This window comes from Bufo bufo, chromosome 10 (genome assembly GCF_905171765.1).
Source record: "Bufo bufo chromosome 10, aBufBuf1.1, whole genome shotgun sequence".
Classification (NCBI taxonomy): Eukaryota; Metazoa; Chordata; class Amphibia; order Anura; family Bufonidae; genus Bufo; species Bufo bufo.
The window spans coordinates 151,389,102-151,407,004 of record NC_053398.1 but is presented as its reverse complement, the minus strand read 5'-3'; the positions used below and the strand labels follow the sequence as shown (position 1 = coordinate 151,407,004).

Below are 17,903 nucleotides of genomic sequence, written 5' to 3'. Positions count from 1 at the left end.
TCTTGTATATAGGAGCAGCATTATAGTAGTTATATTCTTGTACATAGGAGCAGTATTATAGCAGTTATATTCTTGTACATAGGAGCAGTATTATAGTAGTTATATTCTTGTACATAGGAGCAGTATTATAGTAGTTATATTCCTGTACATAGGAGCAGTATTATAGTAGTTATATTCCTGTACATAGGAGGCAGTATTATAGTAGTTATATTCCTGTACATAGGAGGCAGTATTATAGTAGTTATATTCTTGTATATAGGAGCAGTATTATAGTAGTTATATTCTTGTACATAGGAGCAGTATTATAGTAGTTATATTCTTGTACATAGGAGCAGTATTATAGTAGTTATATTCTTGTACATAGGAGCAGTATTATAGTAGTTATATTCTTGTACATAGGAGCGGTATTATAGTAGTTATATTCTTGTACATAGGAGCAGTATTATAGTAGTTATATTCTTGTACATAGGAGGCAGTATTATAGTAGTTATATTCTTGTACATAGGAGGCAGTATTATAGTAGTTATATTCCTGTACATAGGAGGCAGTATGATAGTAGTTATATTCCTGTACATAGGAGGCAGTATTATAGTAGTTATATTCTTGTACATAGGAGGCAGTATTATAGTAGTTATATTCCTGTACATAGGAGGCAGTATTATAGTAGTTATATTCTTGTACATAGGAGCAGTATTATAGTAGTTATATTCTTGTACATAGGAGGCAGTAGTTACAGTAGTTATATTCTTGTACATAGGAGCAGTATTATAGTAGTTATATTCTTGTACATAGGAGTAGTATTATAGTAGTTATATTCTTGTACATAGGAGCAGTATTATAGTAGTTATATTCTTGTACATAGGAGCAGTATTATAGTAGTTAATATTCTTGTACATAGGAGCAGTATTATAGTAGTTATATTCTTGTACATAGGAGCATGTATTATAAGTAGTTATATTCTTGTACATAGGAGCAGTATTATAGTAGTTATATTCCTGTACATAGGAGGAGTATTATAGTAGTTATATTCTTGTACATAGGAGCAGTATTATAGTAGTTATATTCCTGTACATAAGAGCAGTATTATAGTAGTTATATTCTTGTACATAGGAGCAGTATTATAGTAGTTATATTCTTGTATATAGAAGGCAGTATTATAGTAGTTATATTCTTGTACATAGGAGGCAGTATTATAGTAGTTATATTCTTGTATATAGAAGGCAGTATTATAGTAGTTATATTCTTGTACATAGGAGCAGTATTATAGTAGTTATATTCTTGTACATAGGAGGCAGTATTATAGTAGTTATATTTTTGTACATAGGAGCAGTATTATAGTAGTTATATTCTTGTATATAGGAGCATTATTATAGTAGTTATATTCTTGTACATAGGAGCAGTGTTATAGTAGTTATATTCTTGTACATAGGAGGCAGTATTATAGTAGTTATATTTATGTACATAGGAGCAGTATTATAGTAGTTATAATCTTGTACATAGGAGGCAGTATTATAGTAGTTATATTTTTGTACATAGTAGCAGTATTATAGTAGTAGTTATATTTTTGTACATAGGAGCAGTATTATAGTAGTTATATTCTTAACTAAAACTCTTTTTATTGAGAGTGCAAAAGGTCTGTTCCAAAAATACGTATCAGTATATAGCCATGTGCAAATGGCAGCAGTAGAATGGGTACAAATATTCTTACAGACCATATCATATCTACTAACATAGTGAGTATGAACAAATTTAGTTAACACAAAACAAAAGAAAAAGACACGGACAAGAGTGGGGAATTGGGAGGAGGGGTAGAGTGGGGTGGGTAGAGGAGGGGAGGAAGTTCTTCCAATTCACTCGGGGTTGCGATACTTCTCCCAAGGTCGCCACAGTTCGAGAAATTTGGAACGTGTGCGCGTTTCCCAGTGGGCTAACTCCTCAAATCTAAACAGTTATAGTAGTTATATTCTTGTACATAGGAGCAGTATTATAGTAGTTATATTCTTGTACATAGGAGGCAGTATTATAGTAGTTATATTCTTGTACATAGGAGGCAGTATTATAGTAGTTATATCCTTGTACATAGGAGGCAGTATTATAGTAGTTATATTCTTGTACATAGGAGCAGTATTATAGTAGTTATATTCTTGTACATAGGAGCAGTATTATAGTAGTTATATTCCTGTACATAGGAGCAGTATTATAGTAGTTATATTCTTGTACATAGGAGGCAGTATTATAGTAGTTATATTCTTGTACATAGGAGGCAGTATTATAGTAGTTATATTCTTGTACATAGGAGGCAGTATTATAGTAGTTATATCCTTGTACATAGGAGGCAGTATTATAGTAGTTATATTCTTGTACATAGGAGCAGTATTATAGTAGTTATATTCTTGTATATAGGAGCAGTATTATAGTAGTTATATTCTTGTACATAGGAGCAGTATTATAGTAGTTATATTCCTGTACATAGGAGCAGTATTATAGTAGTTATATTCTTGTACATAGGAGGCAGTATTATAGTAGTTATATTCTTGTACATAGGAGGCAGTATTATAGTAGTTATATTCTTGTACATAGGAGCAGTATTATAGTAGTTATATTCTTGTACATAGGAGCAGTATTATAGTAGTTATATTCTTGTACATAGGAGCAGTATTATAGTAGTTATATTCCTGTACATAGGAGCAGTATTATAGTAGTTATATTTTTGTACATAGGAGCAGTATTATAGTAGTTATATTCTTGTATATAGGAGCAGTATTATAGTAGTTATATTCTTGTATATAGGAGCAGTATTATAGTAGTTATATTCTTGTACATAGGAGCAGTATTATAGTAGTTATATTCTTGTACATAGTAGCAGTATTATAGTAGTAGTTATATTTTTGTACATAGGAGCAGTATTATAGTAGTTATATTCTTGTATATAGGAGCAGTATTATAGTAGTTATATTCTTGTATATAGGAGCAGTATTATAGTAGTTATATTCTTGTATATAGGAGCAGTATTATAGTAGTTATATTATTGTACATAGGAGCAGTATTATAGCAGTTATATTCTTGTACATAGGAGCAGTATTATAGTAGTTATATTCTTGTACATAGGAGCAGTATTATAGTAGTTATATTCTTGTACATAGGAGCAGTATTATAGTAGTTATATTCTTGTATATAGGAGCAGTATTATAGTAGTTATATTCTTGTACATAGGAGCAGTATTATAGTAGTTATATTCTTGTACATAGGAGCAGTATTATAGTAGTTATATTCTTGTACATAGGAGGCAGTATTATAGTAGTTATATTCTTGTACATAGGAGCAGTATTATAGTAGTTATATTCTTGTACATAGGAGGCAGTATTATAGTAGTTATATTCTTGTACATAGGAGGCAGTATTATAGTAGTTATATTCTTGTATATAGGAGCAGTATTATAGTAGTTATATTCTTGTACGTACTAACCTTGGGAAACTGATACGTGACCTCGGGAATGTAAGTATTTTTCGAAGGTTTTTTCTTCATAGAAATAACTACAAAGTACTCAAACAGCTCCCGCTCCTGCCATTCGATCAGCTCCAGCTCCAGTGTGCGGTAACTGGGGGCTCTGTTTAGCATGGACTGGATAAGAAGCAGGCGCTGGGTGTGTGCTGAAACAGAAGCCAATGATAGAGGGTCAGTTAACCACTTAAGGACCACAGGTTTATACCCCCTAGTGACCAGGCCCTTTTTTACAAATCGGCACTTTACAACTTTAACGGTTTATTGCTCGGTCATGCAACTTGGCACCCAAATGAATTTTACCTCCTTTTCTTCTCACAAATACAGCTTTCTTTTGGTGGTATTTGATTGGAGATTTTTTAGTTTTTCTGATATTAATCAAAATAGACCGCAATTGTCTCCAAAAAAGTGTATTTTTAACTTTTTCTGGTAAAATTGTTCAAATATAATTACATTTCTATACAAGTTTGTGTCAGAATTTATTGTTCTACATGTCTTTGATAAAATAAAAATCCAATAAGTGTATATTTATTGGTTTGCGCAAAAGTTATAGCGTTTACAAACTATGGTACAAAAATGTGAATTTCCGCATTTTGAAGTACCTGTCATGTTTCTTGCTAGAATGCCAGGATAGTATAAATACCCCCCAAATGACCCCATTTTAGAAAGAAGACACCCCAAAGTATTCGCGGAGGGGCATGGTGAGTTCATGTATGATTAAAAAAAAATTCACAAGTTAGCGGAAAATGACACTTTCTGAGGAAAATAAATAAATAATAAATTTTCCATTTCTGCTAACTTCTGGCAAAAAAATCTCCGACGGACTCACTATGCCCCTCAGTGAATACCTTGGGGTGTCTACTTTCCGAAATTGGGTCATTTGTGGGGTGCGTTTACTGTTCTGGCATTTTGGGCGGGGCTAAATTGTGAGCAACTCTGTAAAGCCTAAAGGTACTCGTTGGACTTTCGGCCCCTTTGCGCACCTAGGCTGCAAAAAAGTGTCACATGTGGTATCGCCGTACTCAGGAGAAGTAGGGCAATGTGTTTTGCGGTGTATTTTTACATATACCCATGCTGGGTGAGAGAAATATCTCTGTAAATTAACAACTTTGTATAAAAAAAATTAAAAAGTTGTCATTTACAGAGATATTTCTCACACACAGTATGGGTATATGTAAAAATACACCCCAAAACACATTGCCCTACTTCTTCTGAGTATGGTGATACCACATGTGTGACACTTTTTTGCAGCCTAGGTGCACAAATGGGCCCAAATTCCAATGAGTACCTATAGGATTTCACAGGGCATTTTTACGCATTTGGATTCCAAACTACTTCTCACGCTTTAGGGCCCCTAAGATGCCAGGGCAGTATAAATACCCCACAAGTGACCCCATTTTGGAAAGAAGACACCCCAAGGTATTCCGTGAGGGGCATGGCGAGTTCATAGAAGATTTTTTTTTTGGCACAAGTTTGCAGAAATTTATATATTTTTATTTTTCTTACAAAGTCTCATATTCCACTAACTTGTGACAACATTTTTTTTTTTACATGAACTCACCATACCCCTCACGGAATACCTTGGGGTGTCTTCTTTCCAAAATGGGGTCACATGTGGGGTATTTATACTGCCCTGGCATTTTAGGGGCCCTAAAGCGTGAGAAGAAGTCTGGAATCCAAATGTCTAAAAATGCCCTCCTAAAAGGTACTCATTGGAATTTGGGCCCCTTTGCGCACCTAGGCTGCAAAAGAGTGTCACACATGTGGTATCGCCGTACTCAGGAGAAGTAGGACAATGTGTTTTGGGGTGTCTTTTCACACATACCCATCCTGTGTGTGAGAAATATCTCTGTAAATGACAACTTTAAAAAAAAAATTATACGAAGTTGTCAATTTACAGAGATATTTCTCTCACCCAGCATGGGTATATGTAAAAAGACACCCCAAAACACATTGCCCTACTTCTTCTGAGTACGGCGATACCACATGTGACACTTTTTTGCAGCCTAGGTGTGCAAAGGGGCCCAAATTCCAATGAGTATCTTTAGGATTTCACAGGGCATTTTTACGCATTTGAATTCCAAACTACTTCTCACGCTTTAGGGCCCCTAAAATGCCAGGGCAGTATAAATACCCCACAAGTGACCCCATTTTGGAAAGAAGACACCCCAAGGTATTCCGTGAGGGGTATGGTGAGTTCATGTAAGATTTTTTGTCACAAGTTAGTGGAATATGAGACTTTGTAAGAAAAAATAAATAAATAATCTATTTCCGCTAACTTGTGCCAAAAAAAAAATATCTTCTATGAACTCGCCATGCCCCTCGCGGAATACCTTGGGGTGTCTTCGTTCCAAAATGGGGTCACTTGTGGGGTATTTATACTGCCCTGGCATTTTAGGGGCCCTAAAGCGTAAGAAGTAGTTTGGAATTCAAATGCGTAAAAATGCCCTGTGAAATCCTAAAGATACTCATTGGAATTTGGGCCCCTTTGCGCACCTAGGCTGCAAAAAAGTGTCACACACGTGGTATCGCCTAGTAAAAAGGAGTGCTTGCGAAGTAAAGCTGCGATCGCTAATAAAGATCCAAAAAGCTCAAAAGTGATCTTTATAGCGCCGCAGCGATTTTACGGTGTTTTTGCAGTGATCAGAAAAAAATAATTTCTGTGACTGCGGTGGGGCGGACTGAACGCAAGTGTGGGCACAAGATCAGGCCTGATCGGGCGAACACTGCGTTTTTTGTATAGACTAAGGTGACCCTAATGTACTGATATAGATCTGATTGCGATCAGTCTTGATCACTTACAGATACTATATAGTACTAGTGCTGATTAGCGACAGCGATGACGCTAATCAGCGACTAATCAGTGACTGCGGTGCGGTGGGCTGGGCGCTAACTACCTAACAAATAGCTAAGTAACTGGCGGTGATAAGGGACCCTTACAGGGGGGTGATCAATGACAGGGGGGTGATCAGGGAGTCTATATGGGGTGATCAGGGGTTAATAAAGGGTTAATAAGTGACAGGGGGGGGTGTAATGTGTGTGTGGTGTTTGGTGCTACTTACAGAGCTGCTTGTGTCCTCTGGTGGTAGATCCAAGCAAAAGGGACCACCAGAGGAGCAGGTAGCAGGTATATCAGACGCTATTTACAAAATAGCGTCTGATATACCTATTTGATTGGTTATTTAAAAAATCTACAGCCTGCCAGCCAATGATCAGCGCTGGCAGGCTGTAGTTAAACTTGTATATGGCGCCATCCTGTGAAGAAATCTCAGGTCTCACGAGATGACGCCAATAGGCGTCACTGAGACCTGAGAGCGCTGCCGTCCGGACGCCTATCGGCGTTACCGTGACGGCAAGAGGTTAATGTCATCTAGGGTCTCTGACACAACAGTGAAGTTGATAGATTACTAATAATCACAATCAGAATTAGGGATGAGCAAATAGATTGTAATGAATCGATTTGTCTTATTAGCAAGAGTTCATCAGATGTGAGGGGCTGTGCCCGCAGGTGAAGAAGCGCCCACCTGTCTGTTGATTGAAAGGACCAGACATCTCGATCAGTCTTGGCTTTGGGAGCAGAGACCGCCTTATGAGTCAGTATATGGCAGTGTAGCTGCGCATGTGCAGTCAGAGCAGCAGTGCAGGGTCCTGGTTGTCAGGGCCGGGGTAAGATGTCTCTCTCTGTTAATCAACAGACAGGTGGGCGCTTCTTTAGCTGTGGCGACAGCCCCTCACAGGTGATGAAGTCTTGCTAATGAGACAATTCATCACTAATCGGGATTTTATTGCAACAGGAGGCTCCCATTGTGCATTAAACTTTCTTTACTACTCCCATAGCAGCAAGAAAACTATTACAACAGGTGAAAGAAAGTTTTTTTCAAAAACAGGTAAAAAATATGTAAATGAAAAGTCCAGGTAGCCAATCCGTGAGCTTCCCAGTGTATAAGAGGTGAGGAGAGCGTGGACCCTGCCTCTTTCTTGCTGCTCCCAACTAGAAGAGATACGTATCAAAAAAAATTGTCTCCTTCATACTTATTCAGCGTCTATGTCTCATGTATCGCGAGACTTTGGGCGCTCCGCTCTGCTCAAAGTGTGAGGTGATTGCGCGCACTTTTCAAATGACCTCAGCGCAACTAATCACCTCACAGAGTTCCCTGCTTCTCTACAGTCAGCACCACAAATAAAACAATATTAAAAATATATATATCTATCCCCTTCTACTTCCCCACTGTAAGTATTACCCTTCTACATCTGCATTTACACGCATGTGGTTGCCTTTATACATATCTGTATATATTTATGTATATATTTATGGTATATGCTGATAATGTATATTACTTATGTGCGTGTGTATATGTATAAAAATATCTTCTATTATACTACATATCATTTTCCCATTTTTTCTCTTCTATCCATACCTACATATTTAGCAACATGAACCCCTCAGAGGAACACCCTAATCCCCCATCTAGTCAACCCATGCCTATTGGCTATGAGGTATTAACTACGCATTCTATCCAACAAATGGTGGATCAATTCGTATCTAAATCAGTATCCGTGGCGATACAGTCAGCCATGGTATCTATTCAAGAATCCATTTCTAGATAATTTTCCTTGGTTGTAAACCAAAGGACACCTCAAGTTTACCCTTCTACTCCATCTGACAACTTCCTTTCAGCGGAAGATTCTATTACGGAGCTAGCCAAGGGATTCAAAAAATCAGGCAAATCTGCCAAGAAAAGGAGGTTTACTGACGACCCTAAGATCCCCAATATCCCAAAATCCCACACTATGGGGAAGGGTCAATCCTAATGAATGTCTGCATAATTTAGGCGGTAATGATAATTGTGGCGAAAAATCCCCACAGAAGACCCTCCGCCCGGGAGGAGATTACCAATATCCGGGCTATGACAGTAAGAGGGCTAAGAATATCTCTTACAAAGATATATCTTCCACCTCCTCATCAGATAACTCTGATTCCGGTTTGGAAGATGAATTTCCATTTTACTACGGAGACGACTCCTCAGAGAATCCTGAGGATTCACTTTCGGCTAGCCAACTCCCAGACTCCCTGGTCCTAGACAGTCAGGGTATTCCCTTTTTCAACCCTGACCAGATAAAACACCCTAGATCTGGAGAGTGGGTTCCCCAACCTCACAATTTTTTGTCTCTTTGGGTCAACAAATCCCTGGATAGATCCTCCAGAAACAAACTAAAAGCCGAGTGTCCGAGACCTACTCTGCCTCAGAAAAGATCCCAATACTCCAGAATTAGACCCTGTCATCATTAAATACCTAAATAAAATGGGAAAAAATCCCAAAAGAGGTCTAGACAGATTCAAATTATGTCAAGATAAACTTCTAGACTTATTAGGACCTCTCACAAAAATATTGGATTTGTCCGAACAAGCCGTTATTACGGGCCAACCTGTAGACACGCCAGTTCTACGTGGCTGGGCCCAAAGGGCCATCTGTTTTTTTAAAACATTAATTCCGCCCTCAGCGTGGAAAGAAGACGTAATGTTTTAATGAAATTGAACCCACAGCTTACTCATCTGGCCAACTCAGACCCTGATACGTCTGCTGAGGGTCTCCTCTTTGGAGACACCCTAATCAAGGAGATAGGAAAGTTTGTCGGAGTGTTTACCTCTCTCGACAAGGCCAAAACATCCTTGAAAAAAGTAGGCCAACCCAAAATTTTTGGCAGGGCTGGGAAAGGCAGGGGTCGCTTTCCCAGCCGAACTTCACAGTTCAGACAAACTCAGCTGGCCCCCTTCCACTCAGACAGACCTACCACCTTTACGCCATCCACCATACTTACACCATTCTTCCCTACCAGAGGACGCCCATGGAGAGCCCGAGGCCATTGAGGTTTCCCTAGATCGAGACCATCATCAGGTAAGCTTTTTTATCCCAAACTATCCCCACATTCCTCTAGGAGGAAGACTGAAACATTTTTTCCAAACCTGGTCTTCTCTAACCTCAGACTAATGGGTCCTGAATACCAGCTCAGGCTATCAGATAGATTTCCAATCCCCTCCGTCACAGAACCACATCCCTCAACCAATACACTTCTCCACTCTAGATCAAAACCTCATAGAGTCAGAGATACAAGATCTTTTCTACAAGAGAGCCATCATCCAAGTACAACCCCTATCTCCGGGTTTCATCAGCAACATCTTTCTAGTAAAAAAGAAAGATAGGGGTCACAGACCTGTAATAAATTTAAGAACCCTCAACGATTTTGTTTCTTATCATCACTTCAAAATGGAGGGAATCCACCTTCTCAGGGACCTGTTACTCCCTCAAGACCCTAACCCTAATAAAAATAGACCTAAAAGATGCCCATCTCACCGTACCCATACACCCTTACCATCTTTCTGGAACAACCAGAAATGGCCCCTTGGTGCTTCACCAAACTAATGAAACCGGTGGTCTCATCCCTAAGATCCCGAGGGGTACGTCTAATCATATATTTAGACGATATTCTAATTATGGCACAAACACTCTCACTAATCCGTCTTCATTCACAATGGACCATTTCCCTTCTAACCAGTTTTGGTTTTCTAATCAATTACAAGAAATCCGTCCTCTCCGCATCCAAGGAAGTAGAATTTCTGGGCTTCAATATCAATACAGTTTATGCTCTATTGAGTTTCCCTACCAGGAAACTCTCCCTGATTCGAAAAGAAATCCGATCAGTATTAAACAAACATCTAGTATCCCTACGCACCATTGCACGGATTGTGGGACTGTTATCGGCCTCCATACAAGCCATCTTCCCCGTCCCGTTACACTACAGAGCCCTCCAACGCCTCAAAACACAACATCTACGGGAGGGCCTACAATATTCGAACAAAGTTCCCCTATCTCCAGAAGCCAAAGAAGAACTTCTTTGGTGGCTCCAATACATCAAGATCTGGAACGGAAAAATGATATTCAATTCCTTACCGGATCTGGTCCTAGAATCATACGCCAGCCTATCAGGCTGGGGTGCTCGTTGCGGTCCTTATTCCACAGGAGGGAAATGGTTAGAAACAGATTCTCACTTACACATCAATTGTCTGGAGCTACTAGCCGCTTCTTTCACCCTGAAAAGTTGTGCGAAAGACAAATCAAAATGCTGCATCCTACTGCGTATGGACAACATCACAGCAATTCAAGCTACTTCTTCTCTGGTCGCCATCAAGAAAGAGGCGGGGTCTACGCTCTCCTCACCTCTTATACACTGGGAAGCTCGCGGATTGGCTACCTGGACTTCTAATTTACATATTTATTACCTGTTTTGAAAAAACTTTCTTTCACCTGTTGTAATAGTTTTCTTGCTGCTATGGGAGTAGTAAAGAAAGTTAATGCACAATGGGAGCCTCCTGTTGCAATACAATCTATATTTTCTGTTACAATAGCTATGATAATTTTCAATTATTCACTATTTGATTATTACAGCAGATTTAGAACTGAAATATTATCTATGCATTACTTTCATAATCATTTATATTCTGCTCCTTTACCCCCACAGCTATAAGCATAACCCCCCCCCCCCCCCCCCTCCCGAGTCACTGCTCACCTCTGAACCGGTCGTCTGAGTCACTTTCACTCTCGCTGTTGTCGTCTGCGTAAAGAAGGAATTGCGGACATCAGAAAAGATCAACGAATTATAAGATTATATCTAATGGTAGAAGGCTAATGGTCAGAGAAGCGGTCGGCACACTGCCACATCATCCTCTACCTCGCAGCGACGCTGTCTCCACATTGGATATGGAAAGCTTTTTCAACCTTTTCTTGCCTCGTTTGGCACTATAGATGGAGTTGATCCTCTGCACAAGCTGCAAGAGAGGAATCATGACACTTAACCCCCTACACAAAGTCAGTAACCAGCCAGATATCCTACCATTACATAAGACTCAGCGGCTGACCACAGGTTGTATATACCCGGTGGATGCTGAGACGGAGGACACTCATGTATCATCCAGCCAGAGCTTACCTTAGGGATTCGTCGGGCCCTATGTGACGTCAGGAGCCCGCTAGCAGTACTGAGGCTGTCTTCATTCAAGCTGGAAGGAGAGGTTGGGATGGTCAGCTGTGCCAGGAGCAACATGTCATCGTGGCTGTGCCGCTTTGGCAGCCGCCCTGTACGGTGCCCTTTCCTCTCAGAGAAATTCCCGACTCGCACTGAATGGCTACCACTCTTAGGCGTTATCTACAATAAAGAAGATGAATATTAGGCACAGCAAGAGCTGCAACTAATGAAAAGTCTGGAAAATTCAGTCATGACTGACAACACTCAAACAATATTTGCAATCATTCAGGCAGTTTCATGCAGAGAATACTTGCAATCTTTGCAGATATTTTTGCAGTATATGGCCATTTCAGGAATTGCCTGTCGTGACCGGATCGGGGTAAAATGACCAATGTGTGACTGGCAATAACAGAATATTCAGGTGTCCCCTGAACAGGATATGACTATAGACGCAGGGTCAGACAGGCCCACCTGACAGAACCAGAGGATCCTCCGGTTGACCCAAGCTCTGACAATAAGGGACCTAAGCTTCCTTACTTCGTTAGTTTTTGTGCACAGGGACCTTTTTCAGTCTGAACAAGTCATCCTATTAAAACCCGATGCCCACGACAATATCCATTTTGCCATCTTACAAACTGAGGACCCCCAAAATAGGGATATAGGCTGTGTGCATGATGCAAGAATAGGACATGTTCTGCAATTTGCAGAGCGGCCACATGGATGACATCCATGTGCTGTCTGCAGTTTTAGCATGGGTCCAAATGAATGGGTCCAAGTGCGACAAAAAAAAATGAGGATGAGATGCAGACCAAAACTACAGTCGTGTGCAAGAGGCCTTAATCTTATTCATGATAAATCCTGCATGTGCAGTGATAACAATTTCTTAAAAGTATGTTCATTGACAAAAAGAAATCCCTCCCCCAGATGTCGGATTACTCCACTCGTCCCGCAGTTCTGTCTTAGGCAGATATGTAAATGATTGCTGGTGAGGTCTGATTAGACACTGGGTCTTACCACAAGAGGGCATAAAAGTGCTTCCCCGCTGCCATATAAAAAGGGTCTCAGAGGCTACTTTTGGGTAGTGTACCTCTTGGTGAGAGATCAGTGACTGCTAGACATGCCTTTACGATGCACTCAGACATTTTGCCCAGCTGACAGACTTTGAGAAGGGGGGCATCGTTGGACTGAGAGATGCAGGATTGTCATTTTGACAAATTGCCCACCATGTAGGCCATATTGACCGAGGTGTTGGGAGAACTGGTTACGTGAGGGCACACATGGAACAGGCTCCATATGGCCCAGACAGACTCCAGTAGAGAGGATTGTGTGATCCCCCAACAATCACGAGCAGCTCCCATAGTTTCCAACAACCAGACATAGGTGGCCCCTTCATTATTCCCCTGTCTCTACCTGGACCATTTCCAGGCTCTTAGCAAAATGAAACTTAGTGTCACAACACCCATTACGTGTCCTGTCATTAACAGCCATCCACCGGCAACTAACCCTAACCCTAACCATATCTCATCTTGTATCCAGGCAGGAGGCCATATCTCATCTTGTATCCAGGCTACAGAATGTAGCTCATCTTTTTTTCAGGCTAGAGGCCGTATCTCATCTTGTATCCAGACAGGAGGCCATATCTCATTTTGTATCCAGATTAGAGGCCGTATCTCATCTTGTATCCAAGCTAGAGGCCATATTTCATCTTGTATGTGGGCTAGAGGCTGTATCTAATCTTGTATCCAGGCAGGAGTCCATATCTCATCTTGTATCCAGGCTAGAGAATGTAGCTCATCTTGTTTCCAGGCTAGAGGCTGTATCTCATCTTGTATCCAGACAGGAGGCCATATCTGATCTTGTATCCAGACTAGAGGCCATATCTGATCTTGTATCCAGGCTAGAGGCCATATCTGATCTTGTATCCAGGCTAGAGACTGTATCTAATTTTGTATCTTGGCTAGCAGGGTCTGAGAGCCTGTACAGTATTCCCAATACACCTCTCCTTTCCTCTAATATTGTAATCATGTACATATATCACCGCTACAGTCATAGAAAGTTTAATCCCAACAACTCCTTCTTGGTGCAGATTTGTACCTTAGTAGGAGGGGTGTGGCCTCCCACAGACCCACAAATTTACTATAATTTTCGTCAAAAGGTGGAATAAATCAGCGATGGTGTAGTGCCCGGGAGCAGGGGGGTACTTTGAAGTCTGGACATTTGTGGACATTTTCCCCTGTTCCCATTATGCAAAGTTTTAAACGTCTTACTTTATTTCACTTGAAAGGGTTAACCTATACTGTTTAAACCTGTGCAACTGCATTTTATATGTATGTTGTGATATATACCCTGTTCATTATCACTGTGCTTGCAAGGCTCTCTGGAAAAGGTAAATGAATACTGAGAGACTTTTGGGACTTTGAATAAGAAGCTGGTAATTTTCCACAGAGTTTAACCCTTAGAATACTGGAGTTATTTTTTGTTTTTGTGTTTTCACATTTGTAACTTTTTTATTTTTCTGTTCACATAGCTGTATGAGGACTTATTTTTTGCGGGACTAGTTGTATTTTATAATGCCACCATTTAATATGGCATACAATGTAGTGAGAAGCAGGAAAAGAATTCCAAATAGGGTGGAATTGGAAAAAAAACACAATTCCTCCACCGTTTTACGGGTTTTGTTCCCACGGCATTCCGTTTGCGGCAAAACTGACCTGTGCCCTTCATTCTCTGGGTCAGTACTATTACAAGGATACCACATATAGCTCTGTCTGGTTTTAGCTCTGTTATGTCTGGAAACTTGTTTCTGTCTGGAAAATCTGTTGTGTCATTGCCAATGAGCATCATTGAAGCTCTAATGTAAGTCTATGAGAGACAGAAAGTGTAACATTGTATCTGTCTGTGCTGAGTTTCTCTACCCCACCCCTTCCACTAGAAGGTTCCAGTCTAGCCAGAAACTGTATATAAGGAGAGCAGTCAGAGCCCCTAGTGTTCTGCAGTTAGGGACCAGTGCTTATAAGAGGAGACTCTGCCAAACTACTGAGTGACCAGAAGAAGACACTGAGACGGGGATACGCTGCCACAGACCCTGGATCACCAGCCTTGGACCAGGGAACCAGCCTTCGGAAGAGAAAGAGGGACAGCTAGCTCAGGTCTTTCTTTAGCATCAAACCCTTCTTCTGCCAGGGAGGAGACTGGAGAAGTCGGCCCTATGCCTCACTCTAGGGAGGAGACTAGAGAAGCCAGCCCTATGCCTCGTCTAAAGGAGGAGACTGGAGAAGCCAGGTGTTTTGCACCTGAATTCCTCCAGTAAAGAAGCACCCTGGTTACTGCAGACCCTGACTCTCTGGGCTGATTTCCATTTGGCGTGCACCATGCCTTACCATCCCTTCCAGAGAGCAGCAACACCTAGTGACACCTCAATGGTGTCCGGGGGACCCAGCGTAGCGTTGGGGCCATCCCAAACCTGGCCACTGCAGATGTTTAACCTGCAGCCCTCAAGCTGTTGCAAAACTACAGCTCCCAGCATGCCCGAATAGCTGTGCAAGCATGCTGGGAGTTGTCGTTTTGCAACCGCTGGAGGGCCGCAGGTTGGGCATACCTGGCATAAATCATAGCTCAAATCTATGCTAGCTTGAATTTGGAGTAGATTTGAATTTCTGGTGCATGGACTGCTTGGAGATGAGCCACATTTATTAAGAAGCCTGCCTCTTAATAAATTTGGCGTATTCTGTGGGACGTAATTTAAATATATTTGCAAAGCCAGTCTTAGTGTATCTGCCCCAATGTCTACTAGAAAGATGCAGAGCTTTAAAGTGATTACTGACATGAGTCAGGGTGAGCCCTTTAAGGGGCCTAATAGGGCACGGGTGTCAAGCTCATGGCCCTCCAGCTGTTGCAAAACTACAACTTTCAGCATAACCTGATAGCTATAGGATGTACATGTATGAGGGAATTGTAGTTTCACAACAGCTGGAGGGCCACACATTTGACATCCCTGCTATAGGGGACTGTCCCTGGAAAGCTGAAGCTCCGGATACATAGCTGAGCTGGGGGGTCTTGTGAACCATCTGACTGACAAACGGCAACTATACGTGATGCAGTGAGGGGGCTGCCTACCTGGGTGGGCGTCGTGTACTTCCTGTCTGGCGTCCTCAGCATCCTGTTTGAAGGTGGCTTCACACTGTCAGGTGACAGCTGGGATTTGCGGGCCAAGGGTCGTCCCTTCAGGTCCACATCCTCGTACGGGTTTTCTTTGGGTGATTCGCCTGTTTTTTAACAGAGAAGAAAAAACAGACGCGAGTTTAGAAAAATATGATGATGCGAAATGAACAAGAACTCTGCAGTAAAATCTCCTAAGATTCATGCGTGACTCACTCTCCCATCTGCAGCTGGAATTTGGCACCATGTCCACCGCCATCCATCCTCTCTCTCTTTTTTATTTTTTTACCCCTAACGCACACACAAAAATAATTTACGAGACTCGCTCTGGAGAAGGGCCAGCTGCGCTGTGTCTATGACAGGGCTCTCGTGAGCGGGAACAGCGCTGTCTTCTCCATGGCTGCCATCTACTCGGTGACTAATGAGGTATTATAGTTAGATAGGGGCTGCTTAACTCTTCCAGCGCCACCGTCTATTCTCATCTGTGCCAGCCGCGGGGGAGATCGGTAATATTAATAAGTGCCAAGGAGCAAGAGGGACATCTGTCTCCTGCAGATCTCACAACCTTGGCCCACCTGAGCGCTACTCCAGCCACATACATTATATAAAAGCTGGGGCTGAACCCACCAATGCTATGTGCTTGGGGGGCACCAGGCATGACTACGGGGCGGAGGGAGCCATCTAATATGGACAGCCTTAAAGTGTAACTGCCGTTTTTTTTTTATACCCTAATAGTATAGTACACCCTGCTGTATAAGTGCTTTTGTCCTTTAAAATTTAATCATTTTCAGTTTTACCTTTTTGCTTACTGTGTAGCAGAGCTGTATGTGTAACCTGCATGTAGCAGAGCTGTGTACTGTGTAGCAGAGCTGTATGTGTAACCTGCATGTAGCAGAGCTGTGTACTGTGTAGCAGAGCTGTATGTGTAACCTGCATGTAGCAGAGCTGTATGTGTAAACTGCATGTAGCAGAGCTGTGTACTGTGTAGCAGAGCTGTATGTGTAACCTGCATGTAGCAGTGCTGTATGTGTAACCTGCATGTAGCAGTGCTGCATGTAGCAGTGCTGTGTACTGTGTAGCAGAGCTGTATGTGTAACCTGCATGTAGCAGTGCTGTGTACTGTGTAGCAGAGCTGTATGTGTAACCTGCATGTAGCAGAGCTGTGTACTGTGTAGCAGAGCTGTATGTGTAACCTGCATGTAGCAGAGCTGTGTACTGTGTAGCAGAGCTGTATGTGTAACCTGCATGTAGCAGAGCTGTGTACTGTGTAGCAGAGCTGTATGTGTAACCTGCATGTAGCAGAGCTGTATGTGTAACCTGCATGTAGCAGAGCTGTGTAGTGTGTAGCAGAGCTGTATGTGTAACCTGTATGTAGCAGAGCTGTATGTGTAACCTGCATGTAGCAGAGCTGTATGTGTAATCTGCATGTAGCAGTGCTGTGTACTGTGTAGCAGAGCTGAATGTGTAACCTGCATGTAGCAGGGCTGTGTACTGTGTAGCAGAGCTGTATGTGTAACCTGCATGTAGCAGAGCTGTGTACTGTGCAGCAGAGCTGTATGTGTAACCTGCATGTAGCAGTGTTGTGTACTGTGTAGCAGAGCTGTATGTTTAGCCTGCATGTAGCAGAGCTGTGTACTGTGTAGCAGAGCTGTATGTGTAACCTGCATGTAGCAGAGCTTTGTACTGTGTTACAGAGATGTATGTGCATGGGGAATATATTTTTATACAATGGGTGTTTTTACACATTGTGACACCCATGATGTGTATTTTTTTAGTTCTTTTATTTTCATTTTGGGTAAAGGGGGGTGATCTGAATTTTTATGTTGTTTTTTTTTGTTTTCACTTTTTTATAGTTCCCAGGTTACACATACAGCTCTGCTACACAGTACACAGCTATGCTAAGTGCAGGTTACACATACAGCTCTGCTACACAGTACACAGCTCTGCTACATTCAGGTTACACATACAGCTCTACTACACAGTACACAGCTCTGCTACATGCAGGTTACACATACAGCTCTCTACATGCAGGTTACACATACAGCTCTGCTACACAGTACACAGCTCTGCTACATGCAGGTTACACATACAGCCCTGCTACACAGTACACAGCCCTGCTACATGCAGGTTACACATACAGCTCTGCTACACAGTACACAGCACTGCTACATGCAGGTTACACATACAGCTCTGCTACACAGTACACAGCTCTGCTACATGCAGGT

At 41.6% G+C, this 17,903-nt stretch overlaps 1 protein-coding gene across 1 annotated transcript in view; it reads right to left on the bottom strand.

The window, feature by feature from the left end:
* The window catches only part of DENND2B (DENN domain containing 2B), a 127,932-nt gene that overhangs the window by 42,292 nt on the left and 67,737 nt on the right, over positions 1–17,903 (bottom strand). The window contains exons 4-8 of the mRNA XM_040410751.1: positions 15,637–15,785; positions 11,485–11,700; positions 11,230–11,326; positions 11,068–11,112; positions 3,466–3,650 (exon numbers count right to left, since the gene is read on the bottom strand). Coding sequence (XP_040266685.1) covers positions 3,466–3,650; positions 11,068–11,112; positions 11,230–11,326; positions 11,485–11,700; positions 15,637–15,785 — 692 coding nt within the window. The remainder of the gene's footprint in view (positions 1–3,465; positions 3,651–11,067; positions 11,113–11,229; positions 11,327–11,484; positions 11,701–15,636; positions 15,786–17,903) is intronic.